This window comes from Chionomys nivalis, chromosome 2 (assembly GCF_950005125.1).
Source record: "Chionomys nivalis chromosome 2, mChiNiv1.1, whole genome shotgun sequence".
In the NCBI taxonomy this organism is placed as follows: Eukaryota; Metazoa; Chordata; class Mammalia; order Rodentia; family Cricetidae; genus Chionomys; species Chionomys nivalis.
The window spans coordinates 105,335,558-105,350,907 of NC_080087.1; the positions used below are offsets into that span (position 1 = coordinate 105,335,558).

At 52.5% G+C, this 15,350-nt stretch overlaps 2 protein-coding genes across 8 annotated transcripts in view; both read left to right on the top strand.

Moving 5' to 3' along the window:
• The window catches only part of Per2 (period circadian regulator 2), a 46,408-nt gene extending 37,093 nt beyond the window's left edge, over positions 1-9,315 (top strand). For 4 of the 5 annotated variants that reach the window (XM_057761321.1, XM_057761322.1, XM_057761323.1 and 1 more), the window contains 5 exons: positions 499-1,304; positions 2,595-2,781; positions 3,593-3,785; positions 4,464-4,614; positions 7,231-9,315. In XM_057761321.1, coding sequence (XP_057617304.1) covers positions 499-1,304; positions 2,595-2,781; positions 3,593-3,785; positions 4,464-4,614; positions 7,231-7,365 — 1,472 coding nt within the window. In that variant the 3' untranslated portion in view covers positions 7,366-9,315. Of the gene's footprint in view, positions 1-498; positions 1,305-2,594; positions 2,782-3,592; positions 3,786-4,463; positions 4,615-7,230 lie in introns of those variants that run through there. The other variant, XR_009056659.1, reaches the window with a different exon arrangement.
• Positions 9,316-13,052: 3,737 nt separating this feature from the next.
• Hes6 (hes family bHLH transcription factor 6) lies at positions 13,053-14,702 on the top strand. 3 transcript variants are annotated; one of them, XM_057762273.1, is made up of 4 exons: positions 13,053-13,235; positions 13,313-13,399; positions 13,482-13,563; positions 13,797-14,702. In XM_057762273.1, exons 1-4 carry the CDS (start codon positions 13,155-13,157, stop codon positions 14,207-14,209), a joined length of 663 nt encoding a protein of 220 aa, XP_057618256.1. In that variant the 5' UTR covers positions 13,053-13,154; the 3' UTR covers positions 14,210-14,702. The 3 variants fall into 3 exon arrangements, with proteins under 3 accessions (XP_057618256.1, XP_057618259.1, XP_057618258.1); XM_057762276.1 differs by having other exon boundaries at positions 13,482-13,523; positions 13,797-13,925; XM_057762275.1 differs by lacking the exon at positions 13,313-13,399.
• Positions 14,703-15,350: the final 648 nt, after the last annotated feature.

The following is a 15,350-nucleotide window of genomic DNA, read 5'->3' on the forward strand; positions in this document are numbered from 1 at the left end:
AAAGAAAGTGGTGTTGGTTGCCCCCATAATATTCATGCCAGTATTGTGCCCAAGGGCATTTCTTGCCATACTGGTGATTATTGTAGTTCATGGCTAAATTAGACTGTTGGTAGCATTCCCCACAACAACCTACATAGCACCTCCTAGTACTGTGAAAAGTAGGCAGCAGGGAGGAGGCTTCCTGGTCCGTTTCAACTTGATTTCTCCAAGGACAAGGGACCTTTAAGGCCCTCACATGAGAGAGGACGTAGGACTTTGAGGGGAAAGAGAGGACTATGACCTATGAGTAAAGAGGCATCTACAAGTTGGTGGAATTTGGTTTTACGTCCGTCAGTTCCCTTCACTGGCTATGGATTGAGATAAACCAAGTGTCGTGTCCAGGTCTGTGGAACTGAGAGGTGCCATCAGTTGCCTGACATTCTACACTCCTCTGAGTAGACGCAGTAGGGCTTGCAACTACTTTTCAGTCTTTACTCTGCTTGTTTTTCCGCATTTTAGCTACCCCAGGACTGAGAAATACTTCTGGAATGGAGTCATGTTGGAAAAAAACTGGAAAGAACAGAAAACTGAAGTCCAAGCGTGTCAAGACTCAGGACTCTTCTGAGAGCACAGGATCTGGGGGACCTGTATCCCACCGTCCTCCTCTCGTGGGCCTGAATGCCACAGCCTGGTCCCCTTCTGACACATCCCAGTCCAGCTGCCCCTCTGTACCCTTCCCTGCCTCAGTGCCAGCTTACCCTCTGCCTGTGTTCCAGGCATCTGGAGTAGTATCCACACCAGGGACTGTGGTGGCCCCGCCTGCAGCTCCCCACTCCGGCTTCACCATGCCTGTGGTGCCTATGGGCACCCACCCTGAATTTGCAGTGCAGCCCCTGCCATTTGCTGCCCCCTTAGCTCCAGTCATGGCCTTCATGCTGCCCAGCTACCCCTTCCCACCAGCAACCCCAAACCTGCCTCAGGCCTTCTTCCCCAGCCAGCCTCACTTTGCAGCCCACCCCACACTTGCCTCTGAAGTAGCTCCTGCCTCCCAGGCTGAGTTTCCCAGTCAGACCTCGATGCTCAGACAGCCATGCGCTTGTCCAGCCACCCCTCCAGCGGGCACTGCAGCCTCAGGCAGGGCCTCCCCACCGCTCTTCCAGTCCCGAGGCAGCAGTCCCCTACAGCTTAACCTGCTTCAGCTAGAGGAGGCACCTGAGAGCAGCACTGGAGCCACGGGGACCTTGGGGACCACAGGGACAGCAGTTTCCGGTCTGGAATGCACGGCTGGCACTTCTCGGGATCGGCAGCCAAAGACACCTCCAGCAGTAAGGATGCCGTGCTGTGCCTCATGTCGGGGTCTCTGGATTGGGTGCTTCCTGCCAGCCTCAAGGCCTGGGTTCAGGCTACGGTGACTTTTCTGGAGTGTGCGATTCATGGTTATGAGGTCCTACCGTGAAACATTCTTTGAGCCCTGTAGGGAGCACATGAAGATGGCAGATAAAGCAGATGAGGGGACCAGGAATAGTGTGTGACTGTGGGGCGCATTTGTGGGCCTCACGTCTCTAATGAGTCTTAAAACTACTTTTTTGGGGGGGGGGGGGGTGCAGTGGTAGTGCACACCTTTAATCCCAGCACTTGGGAGATAGAGCTAGGTGGATCTCAGTGAGTTCGAGGCCAGCCTGATCTACAGAGTTAGTTCTAGGACAGCTAGGACTGTTACACAAAGAAACCCTATCTTCGGGGGGAAAATGCCTTTAAAAAAAACAAAAACAAAACAAAACCTTGAGACAGTCTTACTTTATCCCTGGGTGACCTGCTTGCTGTGTAGACCAGGTTGGCCTCAAACTCAGAGATCTGTCTGTTTCTTTCCTGAGTGCTGGGATTAAAGGCATGCTCTTGCCTGGCTAGGCTTCAAAGCTTAATGAAGCCCAACATGGGGAAAGGGGACAGGCTCCAGGCTGCAGTGGCTAGGAGCCTGCCTGGTGATGTCCAGGCCCATGGGGCTCACAGAGATGAGGAGGGAATTTCTACTTTTGGCTCAGAAACCAGTGTTCCCTGGTGTAGTGAGGACCCTGCCCAGTTAATGGTTTCTGATCGTAGCAACAGCCAGAGCCAGCCCCATGAACATTCCGGGGGGGATGGCTGCCTTTGCAAGCAGTTGATGCTACTGTTCAGAAAGTGGAGCCAGCTGAGCTGGCAGAGGGTCTCCCAGAGCCTCTCTGCCCTCTTAAGACGCTAGAACCCAAAATGCTTCCCAAGCCAAGCAGCTCCACTGGGGCTCAGAGCCTGAGTCATGAGGCGGCTCACTACCCAGGAGGCTGAGGAGCATCATGGTGTGCTTCCACTGAGTTCAAGCCCTGCCGTTTGCTGTGACTCTTCTCAAAGGCGCATTACATTGGGTGGTGTTCATAGAGTATCAGTGACCCTCTCCCCACACCCATAGCTGTAAAATCTGCTCACCTGATAGGCAAAGGAAAGGCTTGCTCTCCATGACTGATCTTTGCACAAAAGCCACCCAAAGCACTCCCTTGGCTCCACCTCACCATATTGTGTGTTATGTGCCATGCTGTCCCTAAGCCCCTATGAGCATCCGTGTCTTTTTCCTGTTCCTAAAGTGCAACGAGCCCTCCGACACCCAGAACAGTGATGCCATCTCCACATCCAGTGACCTGCTCAACCTCCTGCTGGGTGAGGACCTCTGCTCAGCCACAGGCTCGGCACTGTCTAGGAGCGGGACCTCTGCCGCCTCAGATTCTCTGGGCTCCAGCTCACTGGGCTGCGATGCATCCCAAAGTGGGGCAGGTATGTTTGTGCTGAGGGCACAGGTGTCATAGAATGTTCAGTTTCTGGCCATTCTGCATGGATGCAGCGCTGCCTGCCCTACTTAGCACAACAGACAGGCCCTAGCCGTCAGAATTCAGAGTTCTATTCGTTAGCTTCCAATTTCAGTGTCAATGAAGACCTCGTATCCTTGCCAGCCCTTGTTGGGCCAGTCGGTGGGTTCCCTGGACATTGGTTCAACCTCCTGAGTTGGGTACACATATGCAGACACGATTAACCATCAACTTCTGCTGGCAGGGATCATCCACACATGCCCTCAAGCCTCCAGGGGCAAGCCTGCACATAGCCATCCTCAGAGTCCTCATGCCTCTTCTGCCCTAAAGTGAATGTTCCCTAATCTGCTCACAGGCTTCTTTGCCTACGGGCAACAACTAGGCATGAATAGACCAGTAGTGCCCCCTTTTAGGACACTTCTGTGAGCCTAAAGATAGACCAGAGTCCGCAGGCATTGAGAACTTGGGGCAAAGGTCAGGGTTCCGAGACAAGGCCCTGCTTGAGCTCAGCTTTGCCTCAGGAAAGAATCACCTTCTCGGTGCTGGCAGGTGTCCTGACTTCGAATCATTGAGATTATTAAGATTGGAAAGCCAAGGGGAAGTTGGGCCAGCACAGGCTCTCATTACCCAAGGAACCCTGCTCTCTAGACAGGCTCCAGCCTGCAGTAGCCAGGAGCCTGTCTGGTGGAGTACAAGCCTATGACTCCACATAAGCACATTGTACAAGAGTTGCTTTTTTATGTCAATGTTATAACGATTTGCTTTTCACGTCTTTGAAGGCAGTAGTGATACAAGTCACACCAGCAAATACTTTGGAAGCATTGACTCCTCAGAGAATAATCACAAAGCAAAAATGATCACAGACACGGAGGAAAGTGAGCAGTTCATTAAATACGTCTTGCAGGACCCCATCTGGCTGCTGATGGCTAACACAGACGACAGCATCATGATGACATACCAGCTTCCCTCCCGGTAACTGTTGGCACCTCCTGGGAAGCCTGAAAGGCTGGGTAGGAGTTTCCAGCACCAGGGTCATCCAGGCAGGAAGGATGTCCTGTGGAACACTGTCTAGATACAGCAGAGACAGTAGAGAGATACGAGGCTTCTCCATGATGGCCCCACTGGGCCTGCAACAGCCTGCTTCCTGACCTGGGGCAGTTAGAACCCTGGAGACCACCCTCCTGCCAACAGCACACTGCGCTTTAGCCGTACATTGGTGCCGTGTTGCGCTTTTAGCTGTGTTACCTCACCCACCTTTGGGGTAAATGGGATGTGTCTGTCTAAGTTGAAGAAAGCAAGAGTCCGGGTGGGTGACCAGCCCGTGTCTGTGGTGTTTCTGGACCTGCACAGATCCTAAGTGCGGGTCAGCCTTTGCAGAGCAGCCCCAGACAGGAGGCTCAGAGAAAGGAGGGGAACCCCTGAGGTTCCTAAAGGCAGCGGGTACTGGTTATAGAAATTGTGACCTTGGTTATCATTAAGAGAAAGGACTAGAGAATGTTTCCTAAAGAGATTAAGTTAACCTTAAACAAAATAACTTATCTCAGCGATAATCCTCTGCCACGACATTACTGATATTGAAAAAATTGACAGAAAATGAGAATATTATCCCTTCAACCTGTGGCGCTCACCTACACCTAACTCTTCATGAAGGGATCTCCAGTCAGTCTTGAGAGAGGACCGGGAGAAGCTGAAGCTGCTGCAGAGGTCCCAGCCCCGGTTCACGGAGACCCAGAGGCGAGAGCTTCAAGAGGTTCATTCATGGGTCCAGACTGGGGGTCTACCTGCGGCCATCGACGTGACAGTAAGTTTGCAGAGCCTACTTCTCACACAGCACTCAAAGGCTGCAGCTGGGGTCAAGCATGGTAGCACACGCCTATCATCCCAGCACTTGGGAAACTGAGGCAGGAGGTTGGAAAGCCAGGGCTAACCTACCAGACGTAGCAAGCCCTTGTCTCAAGAAGCAAACAACAGAATTTTACTGAAGAGAACCCTTGTACTGTCTTCCTGGTTTATCTGTAAATATCACACTTCTAAATTTGAAATTGATTAAAAAAAAATAAGATACAGTAGAACACATCTGTAGCCAGCACTTGGGAGCCTGAGGAAGGAGTGCAAGTCTGGGTCTCATCTGGACACACAGGGAGATCCTGTCACAGAAAAGAGGAAGAGGAAAGAAAAGGGAGGGAGGAAAGGAGGGAGGGAGGGACGGATGGAGGGAGGGACGGATGGAGGGAGGGACGGAGGAAGGAAGGGAAAAGGCTCTAGGACACTTAGGTGTGACTCCTTCAAAGGTTTGAATGGCTAGCCCGAACAGCTCACTGAAGGGAATGGCCTCCCTTTCTATCATTCTGATTTCTGTTTCCCAATACAAACATCTCTCCACCCACCCTGCTCTTCCTGCCCTGGCCCCTGGTCCTTGGAATCCCAGAACTGTATGTGCTCCCCCAGCTTCTGCTGACTGCAGGTATGCTGACTCTCAGGTAGAGGTTCCCACTGCAGTCCAGTGGCATGAGAGCAGCCACCTCCGTCTCCAGGCCATGGCTCTCAGTCTACAATGCTAACAGCTCTGGTTCCTGGGCACCAGGACTCCTCTCTGGCCTCCGGGTTCCCAATGCTCAGCTTGGTGTAGACTCCCTTATTGATTGTCTCCCACCACTGACTACAGCTAAGGAACACTGACTGTATCCTGACACTCCCAGCTTGCTGATGGAGGCCCACCTTTCCAGGCTGCTAACCCTGGAGCTGTCCAAGATGCCTCTCCTACTCCCTCTGGTCATTAGCAGATCACACCACGCAACTTTGAAAAGCAGCTTCTCCCACCTCCATCTTGCCCCCACCCATCACATGGCCTGCATGACAGGGCAACCTCGCACTGTGCTCTCTGTTCACACTTCTCATATTATATGTCTGGGGTGGTTTGAATGAGAACGGCCCCATAAGGCTCATGTATTTGAATGCACCATTTGAGAAGGATTAATAAGTGTGACCTTGTTGGAGTAGCTGTGGCTGTGTTGGAGAAAAGTGTGTCACTGGGGGTGGGCCATACCAGGCCAAGTCCCCATCTCTCTCTTGGCCTTCAGATCAGGGCTGGTCTCAGCTACTTCTCCAGCACCATGTCTAATGGTCTAGCCTCTAAAACCATGAGCAAGCCTCCAGTTAACATATTTTCTTTAATAAGAGTTGCCTGGGTCAAGGTGTCTCTTCACAAGAGAGCAGTGACTAAGACAGTCTCCACTTAAATCCCCTCTAGTGGTGCCCCATTCTTAGCCAGAATAAGTGGCCTCACCGTCAAGCTGACCCACCACCTCCTATCTCACCTCCTATTTCCCCGCTTTCTCTTGGCTGTCCTGGATCAAGCAGGTAGACACCTGCTCCAGGACCTTCATACTTTCCGTTTCCAGAATGGGATTGTGGGAATTATCTTTCCTCAAAGGTTGTTTTGCCATCTTCTTGGGTCAGGAACTTGAGAGCAGCTTAGCTAGCTGGTTGGTTCTGCCTCAGGATCTCTTGGGAGGGTTTTTTTTGATGTTTGCATGCGCTATGGAGACTAAGGGACAACCTGAGTCTCTTGAATGAAGCCTGCTGTATCCTATTAATCCAGAGCTTGACAAGAGAACTGAGTATCTGGCCAGTAAGTCCACCTGCCTCTGCTTCCCAGCCCTGGGGTTACAAGCTCGTACTGCTACCTCTAACTTTTTTTTTTTTATGTGGGTTCTAGAGAATAAACTCAGGTCCTGAGGCTTACAAGGCAGCACTTCACCAGCTGAGCCATCCCTCCAGCTCTTTTAAGACAGATTCTCACACTGTAGCCTAGCTGACCTGGAACTCAGAGCAGTCCTCCTGAGGACATCTGTGTCCCAAGTGCTGGGATTATAAGCATAAACCACACACACGATTTGTGAAGCAGAAGGCAAGGTTTGGCTGAGGCTCCTGTAATCTGAAGGCAAGAGGATCTGCCTCTTGGGAGGCTCCCTCACAGGCCAACTGGTGCTGGCTGCAGCAGGCCCCATATCTCACTGTGGGTGCTTAGATGTCCACAGGATGAGATGTCCACAGGACGTTCCTGTCGTGCCCTGAAGGCCCAATCTCAGATGTCGCATGTCCCAAGTTGAAGTACTCTTGAGGAGAGAGAAGTGAGGTTCTATCCGTTGAGGGAGGAGTGGTCTTGACAAACACTTTGGGGTCACTTGACCACCACACATTTGTCCTTCGCACTCACGTGCCCTCTTCTACTTGAGCACATGCCAGGGAACACATTTGATGGAAGTCACTGGTAAAGGACTCATGACCGGGAACCAGCTTCCTGGGCCAGGGGGTGCCTCTGTGATCAGCACCTTCCAGGTCACGGCTAACTTGCTGAGTGTTAGTGACGGCAAATTGCAGCTGCATTTACTCATGTCGCCTTCTTTCTTTGAAGGACTGTGTTTACTGTGAGAGCGAGGGGAAAGGCAACATTTGCCTGCCATACGAGGAAGACAGTCCTTCCTTGGGACTCGGTGATGCCTCAGAAGCCAAAGAAGAGGAAAGCCCCAGGAAGGAGGCGCAGACATAACCCCATCCCCAGCCAGCGATCTACATTAGATGGTGCTCGGAAGAGACGGGGGATCTTCTCATTGTTTCTAATGAAATAGATGTGTACTCACATTGCTTTTTTTTGTTTTAGAAAAAAAAAAGCCACCATAGTTTTCTGAAGGTGTAACAAAACTGTGGGGAGGTTTAGGAAGAAATACGTTTTTGTATTGAAATATAAATATGGAATTTGGGGGATGGGGTAAGATTTGTCATCAAACTTATCATTGAACTTGGGGGAGACTGAGATCTGTGTGTCATGGAGTTTGCCTCAAGGCCCTCAGAAGTCCCTTGACCTCAGTGAGACCCCCTTCCAGTGTACCAATGTTCACTGGCCCCTATGGGTTGTACTGAGACATCACACCATGCTGTGACACATAGCTGGGAAGTCACATGAAGCTCTCAGCCAAGGGCCTGGCTTTCTAGAACTTTCCCACAGTGTGACTGTATCAGATGGAAGGCTGCTTTTTAATCTAAATTACCATGCAATCCTGCTGCGTGTGTGTTCACCCACCAAGTGGAGAGGACATCTCTGCAGGCCTCCTGGGTATGTTCCGGTAGGTGGTTTGGAGCATGGAGTGGCAGCCTTGGCTTCTGGCCCTGCAGTGGCCAACATTCCAGTCTGATGTGCTTCTGTTTGTAAACAAAGTTGAAATGCCTGCTCTGGACTAATGGAGCTTAGTGATTTCTGTGACCAATGCCATCAGACTAGCTCCCTCCCGTACATTTCTGTGTCGTTCGTGCATCCTTTTTAGACCATCACGGCCAGTTTGCAGAGAGGTGTGGTATCAGTCATGTCACCCTATCTGCACGGTGGCCTCTGCAAACCAGGCTTTGCTGTTGCGGGGACAAGACCATATATATTCTTCGGTTGGAGTCTCCTTGACAACAGATCCCAGCAGAGAGCAGCCATTGAACACAAGAAGGAGGGGAGATGGGGGAAGTGGCCTCCATGTCCACCTTCAGTGTTCTCCGATTCGCACGGAGCTCTGCCTCCCCGCTATATTTCTGGCTGACCCTCTAGCTCCTGTGGCTTTAGGTCTCTGTCACCACATCTGTCTGTGCTGCTGGCTTTCAGATCACTGGAACCCTTGGGGAGAAGGGGGCCTCTCTGCTCAGTTCTGCAAAACACTATGCTGTACCAGACATCCAAAGATTATTCCGACAGACTTCTCTTGACCCCTGGTGTGAATGAGAAGTCACCAGGGAGGAGTCATTGACTTAAGAGCAGACAGAGTGCATCAGAAAAAGCAGAGTTCCTTGGATCTGGAGTGGCTGCCAGAACATTGTCTTACTGCAGTCGGTTTTCATAGTAAAGCCATTTGATGCCTGAATATTAACCCTATTTTTCATAAAAACAAGAACTCTATTTTTTTTTTTTATTAAGACGCTACCACCTTTGACTGAGATAAGGTAGTAGCCATATTTTAATGGACGTTCGGGGTTACAGACAGCCGCCTCCCTCAGCAGTCGGATCGTAAGGGTAGATAGACGGTGGTCTAAGCTTACGCTTGTTCCTTAAACACAAAACTGCCAAAACCTTCTCTCTACTATTGTGAATGTTTACCATCAGCATTATTTTATGATTATTTAATATATAGTCCTTGATTGTTAACTGCTAAGAAGTTGACTTCCTAGGATAATTTTGTGACTTTGTTTACAAGATGCCGAGCATCCAGTCTGTTTCCTTTAGAATGTGTGCTTACACGGGTGTCATGAGACTCTGTTTTAAACTGAGCCGCCTTTTTAATGTAAATAAGCTCTCAGAGTTTGCGCGACGATTCGTGAGCCTTGCCGGACAAGCGGTTTGTTCATGTGCAAACCAAATGTACCTTCACCCAGTGCAATATATTTGTGTGACTGCTTGTGTCTTTTTATGACTTTTTTGCCTTCTAGAGACTTGTTAAATAAAGCAAGTATATTTTTATTTTGAGTTGTACGCTTTGTTTGTTGTGATGAAAGGGATCAACCGAGGACCTCATGCAGATTAAACATATGCTCTACCACTGACCTGGCACTGTGTATATTAACATAACATAGACCAATAAACCAAATAGAATGGCATTGTCAAAAAAAGTTACTAAAGAACTTCAAATTGGTACATTAAGAAATCTTCAGTCCCAAAAGCCAACTCATCACTCCATGCGTGGTGTTCTTTGGTGGCCCAGTTCTTACCTGTGTGTCTCTCACATGCTCGCCTCCCTGGCCCATTCAAGCCCTCAGAAATTTCCCATCATGCAGTTCTAGCCAGGCATTCCATGACCTCTTTTCTTTTGATGTCTTTTCACCTGGACATGATAACTTAGCAGATCCACTGGGCTGACCCTCCACTTAGCATGACCCCCAGGCACCCACTTTCTCTTTAATCCTACCTTTGGCCGGTTGCTTATGTGCCAGCCTCAGGACTGAGAGCAGAGAACCATGCTAGAAAAGACGTACCCTTCGGATCTGTATGTCGGCATCACTGGAGCACAGGCCTCCTGGCCCTTCTGACTGACAGCTTATGAGAGCGACTCTGAAGAGGCCTGCTTCCCTTTCCTCTCTCCATACCAGGGTCCCAGGGACCTGAGCAGAGGGACAACATGACACTGTACCTCATGCTCAGCTTCGGGGATGGGGGGGGGGGTTGGTCTGAACATGCCCCCTGACTGCAAGTGCTGATCCGGCGGTCAGAAACAAAGTTTTCCTGGCAGGTATGGCTGTTTCACTGACTGAGTCTTCGGAGGGCTCCCATTGTGCCTTGCGGTGTAACCGGAGGGGCAATCCCTCTCCTTTATTTCCAAACCAAAAGGAAATTCTCTTGAGTCTCTGGGCAGATTGCCCACAAAGTACTTGGATGTCTGCAGGCCGGCTGCTGCCTTTGTCCCTCTAGGGATTTATGGCCTGTTATTTCTGCTGCTAACTAGTCACCCTGTGGCCACTACTGCCCTTCCCGGCCTCTACTGGCCTCTGTTCCTGGCTCTAGGGGGATCAAAAGGCCCTAATGCTCAGGAAGTCTGCATGCAGGCAAACTTTGAAGGTAGGTTATGATCCAGAGGACAAATGGCAGGAAGTAATAGGTCAGCTGAGGGAGGTAGACAGGAGAGGAGGGGTTTTGTGGGCTCAAGACGGGGTGATCAAGCTTCTGGAACAGCAAGTCTAAGCCACCCGGCCAATGAATTCATTAAAATAAATTGAAGCCGGCTTAGCAGGTGGGGCCTCAAGTAACCCCTCTCACCCAGGCAAAAAGCGTTTCCTGACTCATACATACCCAGCCCTGTTTCTACCCTCTTTCCTTCCAAGAAGAATGTCCAGTCACACTGAGGCACACCCCAAGTACTTAATTTCTCTTCCCCTCAGTTCTACACGGCATTCTGCAACACACCACAGCTCACACAGCACTGGACAAAGCCTTGTCATCCATGATGGATTCCCATACCTAGGAATGGGCTACGGTTCCATTTCTCTTCCTGGGTAGCTTTGCTTTCCCTGAGTTCTTAGTTGGTTTTAATTCCTTGCTTGCAGTTTGCCTTTTGTGGGCCTCCTTTGACCCCTCACTTCGAACTCTCCAATCAGGGGTCCAGTGGTATTTCCAAGAGCTTGGTCACAGAGCCCTTATGCTGTACCAATAGGAGCTATCTTTTGGCCTTGCTCATTTGGATACAGGGAGAAGTACAAAACCGGATGTGAACTAGGGAGCACAAAAACCAACCAACCAACCAAACAACTACCAAAGGTTGTTTTTGCCTACCTCAAAGTAGTAGAAACTTAAAAAGTAATTATTTTAGAATCTCCTTTACTTGGAAGCTAATAGCTAAACAGTAGTTTCAAACCAGCTGTGGCTAACTCCACTGGGCTCATTCCCACCCCTACTCCTGTCTAGGAGTCTTACCACTAGGAATGGAGGACCCTCGGCAGCTCCTGGAGGGTAGTGGAAGAGACCCAGGCTTTTTAGCATGTTGGGAATATCCAGATGAGTGGTACTTGACTGGGGTGGGGGGTGGGGAGATCAGGACCCGAACACAGAGGAACAATTCAGAGGTAAAAGTGAGAGAGAGCAGGAGCGGGTCGCTAGTAAGGTGACTGTGACCGTCGAATTTCAAATCTCTCAGCTACCTCATGCTACCTGACACCTTTGGAGGCCCTTCTGTAGTAGAGCCACAAGGTGTCTGCCAGACCCATCTTTAAGAGGACAGAAGTTTTCCCTGCCCAACCACTCCAGTTCCTTCCTGGTCTTCCCTTCCTTAGGAGCCCTTCCAGCCAGGCTGATGAAGCACCAGCTACTAAGACCTAAAGAGAAGAGGCGCCCACTGAAGCCATACTTGGTGGTACCCAGGCCTAAGGATGGAGTACCCAAAGGACCGGTGGGATCCGGCCCTGTGTTCCAGCTCTGAAGTAGCAGCAGAAACCAAGAACAATGGAGCAGAGCCAGGAGTTCCTAGGGTGCTGCCTGGGGGCGCGTTCTCGTTGCCCTTGCACACCGCCACCCCTCCCACGCTGAGGCAAGGCCGGCAGATGGACCGACGACGACGCGGGGCTTGGGCGTCTGGCCGACACAGGCGTGCCTGTCGCTGCCAGCGGGACAAAGCCAACGAGACAAAGGCGCGGCCAACACCTGTCGCTCCTGGCCAGGCTGCCGCTTTTCTCTGCCGAAGCGGCTGCAGCTGCCAACTGTCATGGGCATCAAGTTACCGGGGCCAGACGGCAGCCTCTGCCTGCAGGGCCCAAAGATGGAAGAGGGAGGAGCCGAGAAGGGCTGGGCTCGGGGCGGAGGTGGGGGTAGAGTAGGGGGACACGAAGGGGTCTCTCGGGGGAGGGAGGTGGGCATGAAAAGGGGTGGGGAGCAGGGAAATGTGAGAGCCCTGGATGGGGGTGCGGAGGGATTAGGTAGGTGGTACTGGGTGGTGAACCAGGAAGGAGAGGCATGGAGCGGGAGTTGGAAATAGAGAAAGACAAGTAAGTGATAGGGTAGGTGACTTAGAAAGAGAGCAGAGAAAGAGTTGATTGTCGTGAGAACGACTGCGGACCTCGGTATAAGAAGGTTACAGGTGTCCTCATAATTCCACAAAAAAACAAAACAAAACAAAAAAAAAACCCTCAAGGGGCCAAGGACTGTCCCTACTCCTGTTGCTAGGTTGGTCCCCACTTCTCCCGGACTTTGCACTCTCGCCACCCGTGTCCAAAGCCCCTTCCAGGTCGCTCTTCCAGGGCTTGGACTTGACTTTGGCACTGCCCCGCCCGAAGCCCATTTTGGGGCCCCAGACTGGACCGCTGTTCTCGGGAGGCACTTTCGGTGAATCAAAGGAAGCGAATGCACTGTAGGGATGGATGGGTGAAGGGGTGGGTGGAATGGATGACTATGCGGACCGAAGAATGGATAGCTAGGTCCCAGCTCACAGGCTGGCAGATATGGGCTCACAACTCAGCAGAGGGAGGTACAAGTACACAAGCAAGACAAGCCCGGGGTCACTGTCTCGGGGTCACTGTCCGGGAGTCCCCGCCCCTGCGGGAGTGGCAGGAGGTCGGGCTGTGGGCTCCGCCTCGCCAGCTGCCAGAGGCCCGCGGGGCCTGACAAAGCGGGCCACTCTCATTGGATGCGGCCAGCCTCGCGGCTGGCAGCTCCGGCCACGCACAGCCAATCGGTGCATTGACATGTAAATAAGTTGCTATTAAAGGGGCGGGACACCGCGGGCCGGAAGACTCCGAAGAGTTATTGAGGCCTCCTAGCTGCCACCCGCCTGGCAGGGTGGTTTGCACTCAGCTCCCGGCACCGGGATCCGGGCGCTGCGGACCATGTCTCCGCCACTGGCGCCCAGCCGGGACCGTGCAGGCCACGAGGATGAGGATCGCTGGGAAGGACGGGGGGACCGCAAGGTGCGGGCAGGGGCCGCGGGCGGATGGGCTTGCGGGAGGCTGCGCGGGCCCCGGGCTCAGTGGCCCGCTTCCCACAGGCCCGGAAGCCCCTAGTGGAGAAGAAGCGGCGCGCGCGGATCAACGAGAGTCTGCAGGAGCTGCGGCGGCTGCTGGCCGGCACCGAGGTGCGGCGGGAAGGGCGCCGCGGGAGGTTGCAGAGTGCTCGCCGGAGCTCTCGGAGACTCAATTCCCTTCCCCTCTGCGCAGGTGCAGGCCAAGCTAGAGAACGCCGAAGTGCTGGAACTGACGGTTCGGCGCGTGCAGGGCGCGCTGCGGGGCCGGGCTCGAGGTGAGTGGTGGCGGGGACCTGAGGGCTGGGATTCTGACAGGACACGCCTGCCAATTAGGAGCGCAGACGCGATGGCTCCCGGAGCCCGGGGCCTGGTCCAAGGCGAGAGCTCCCCCCATCCCCCAGCAGGACACTCCAGTGTGTCTCCTGGGTGAGACCCGGATCGTCGGAGTCATAGTAGTCCCTGCTCACGGTGGGGGACGCTGCTCTCTTCTTCCCACCCTCCTGCACAGAGCGGGAGCAGCTGCAGGCGGAAGCAAGCGAGCGCTTCGCTGCTGGCTACATTCAATGCATGCATGAGGTGCACACGTTCGTGTCCACGTGCCAAGCCATCGATGCCACCGTCTCTGCTGAACTCCTGAACCACCTGCTAGAGTCCATGCCACTACGCGAGGGTAGCAGCTTCCGGGATCTGCTAGGGGACTCCCTAGCTGGGCTGCCTGGAGGCCCTGGGAGGAGCAGCTGGCCTCCAGGGTCCCCATTGTCCAGTCCCCCAGGTCCCGGGGATGACCTGTGTTCTGACCTAGAGGAGGTCCCAGAGGCTGAACTAAATCGAGTGTCTGCTGAGGGGTCGGAAATTGTACCTACAACCTTAGGCAGCCTGACAGCAGCTCGCTTGGCCCAGAGTGTGTGGAGGCCTTGGTGACCAACAACACTAACCAGGGACCTGTGGAGAGTGGGCTCCTTAAGTCTACTCCCTCCCTGGGTATCAGATGATGGTGGAGACAGCCCACTCTTTCAATGGATGGCTTGCATGCCAATCTTGATGACCAGCCCCTACAGTCCCCTAGACCCGTTTCTTGAGGGAATCAACTTCATGGACCCTATAGCTCTGCATGGAGGGAGGGAGGCTACAGAAAGGAGGGAAACTCCTACAGAGTTGCCACGGCTCCCCCATATCCTTTCAGGCATTCTGAGGGACTTAGGGCAGAAGTGGTCAATCCTGAGGCTGAACATTAGTGTCCTGAGCAGGGACACCCAGGCCATAAGTAGAAGTTCAGATTTGCTGCTTCAGCCAGGAGACCAGGGGAGGCAGGCGCATTCCTCAGGGTCACTGAGAGCTGCTCCCTGTTTGTAAGACACTTCAGGGTATGAATTGGGTTGCTGTCAAATGCTCCAGTTGCATTAAATAAAGAGTTTTGGAGGTAGTTGCCCGCGGTGTACTGTCATTGGTGTGTCAGATGTGTGAATGCTCGCTCGGCACACAGTTCCTGCCTCCAACACCAGTGAATATCCATTTAAAGCGGTTGCCCTTTGACAGCCAAGAGCGCTCACCCTTGTGGTGCTGGTAGAGACACCCCCCCACCCCACCCCCACCACTACTGGGCAGATCCTCTAGGCTGGTCCACTTTCCTACGAGGGTGTGTCCTGGAGGATCCCACTAGCGTGGGGTCTGTCCCTGGGCTGTTCTCTCCTGAGCCCCAGGGACAGCACTAGTAACTAGTCATCCGTGGCTGGTTTAAGGTTCACGAGTATGGTGTGGATGTTAATCTTCCTTAGGTTGTCATTTTTTTCCTTTTTAAAAATGCCTTTTGTGCTGGGCAGTAGTGGCACACGCCTTCACTCCCAGCACTTGGGAGACAGAAGCAGGCAGATCTCTGAATTTGAGGCCAGCCTGGTCTTGGAGAAATAAGAGTGTGTCTGTGTGTATTTGCATATGTGTATGTTTGCATGCATATGTGTGTGCACACACATGCGTGTCTGCGTGCATGTGTGAGTTATAGGCATGCATGAGGGAGTTAGAGGATGATTATTTTGGGGAGTCCTGCCCTTCCCCTATGGTTTTC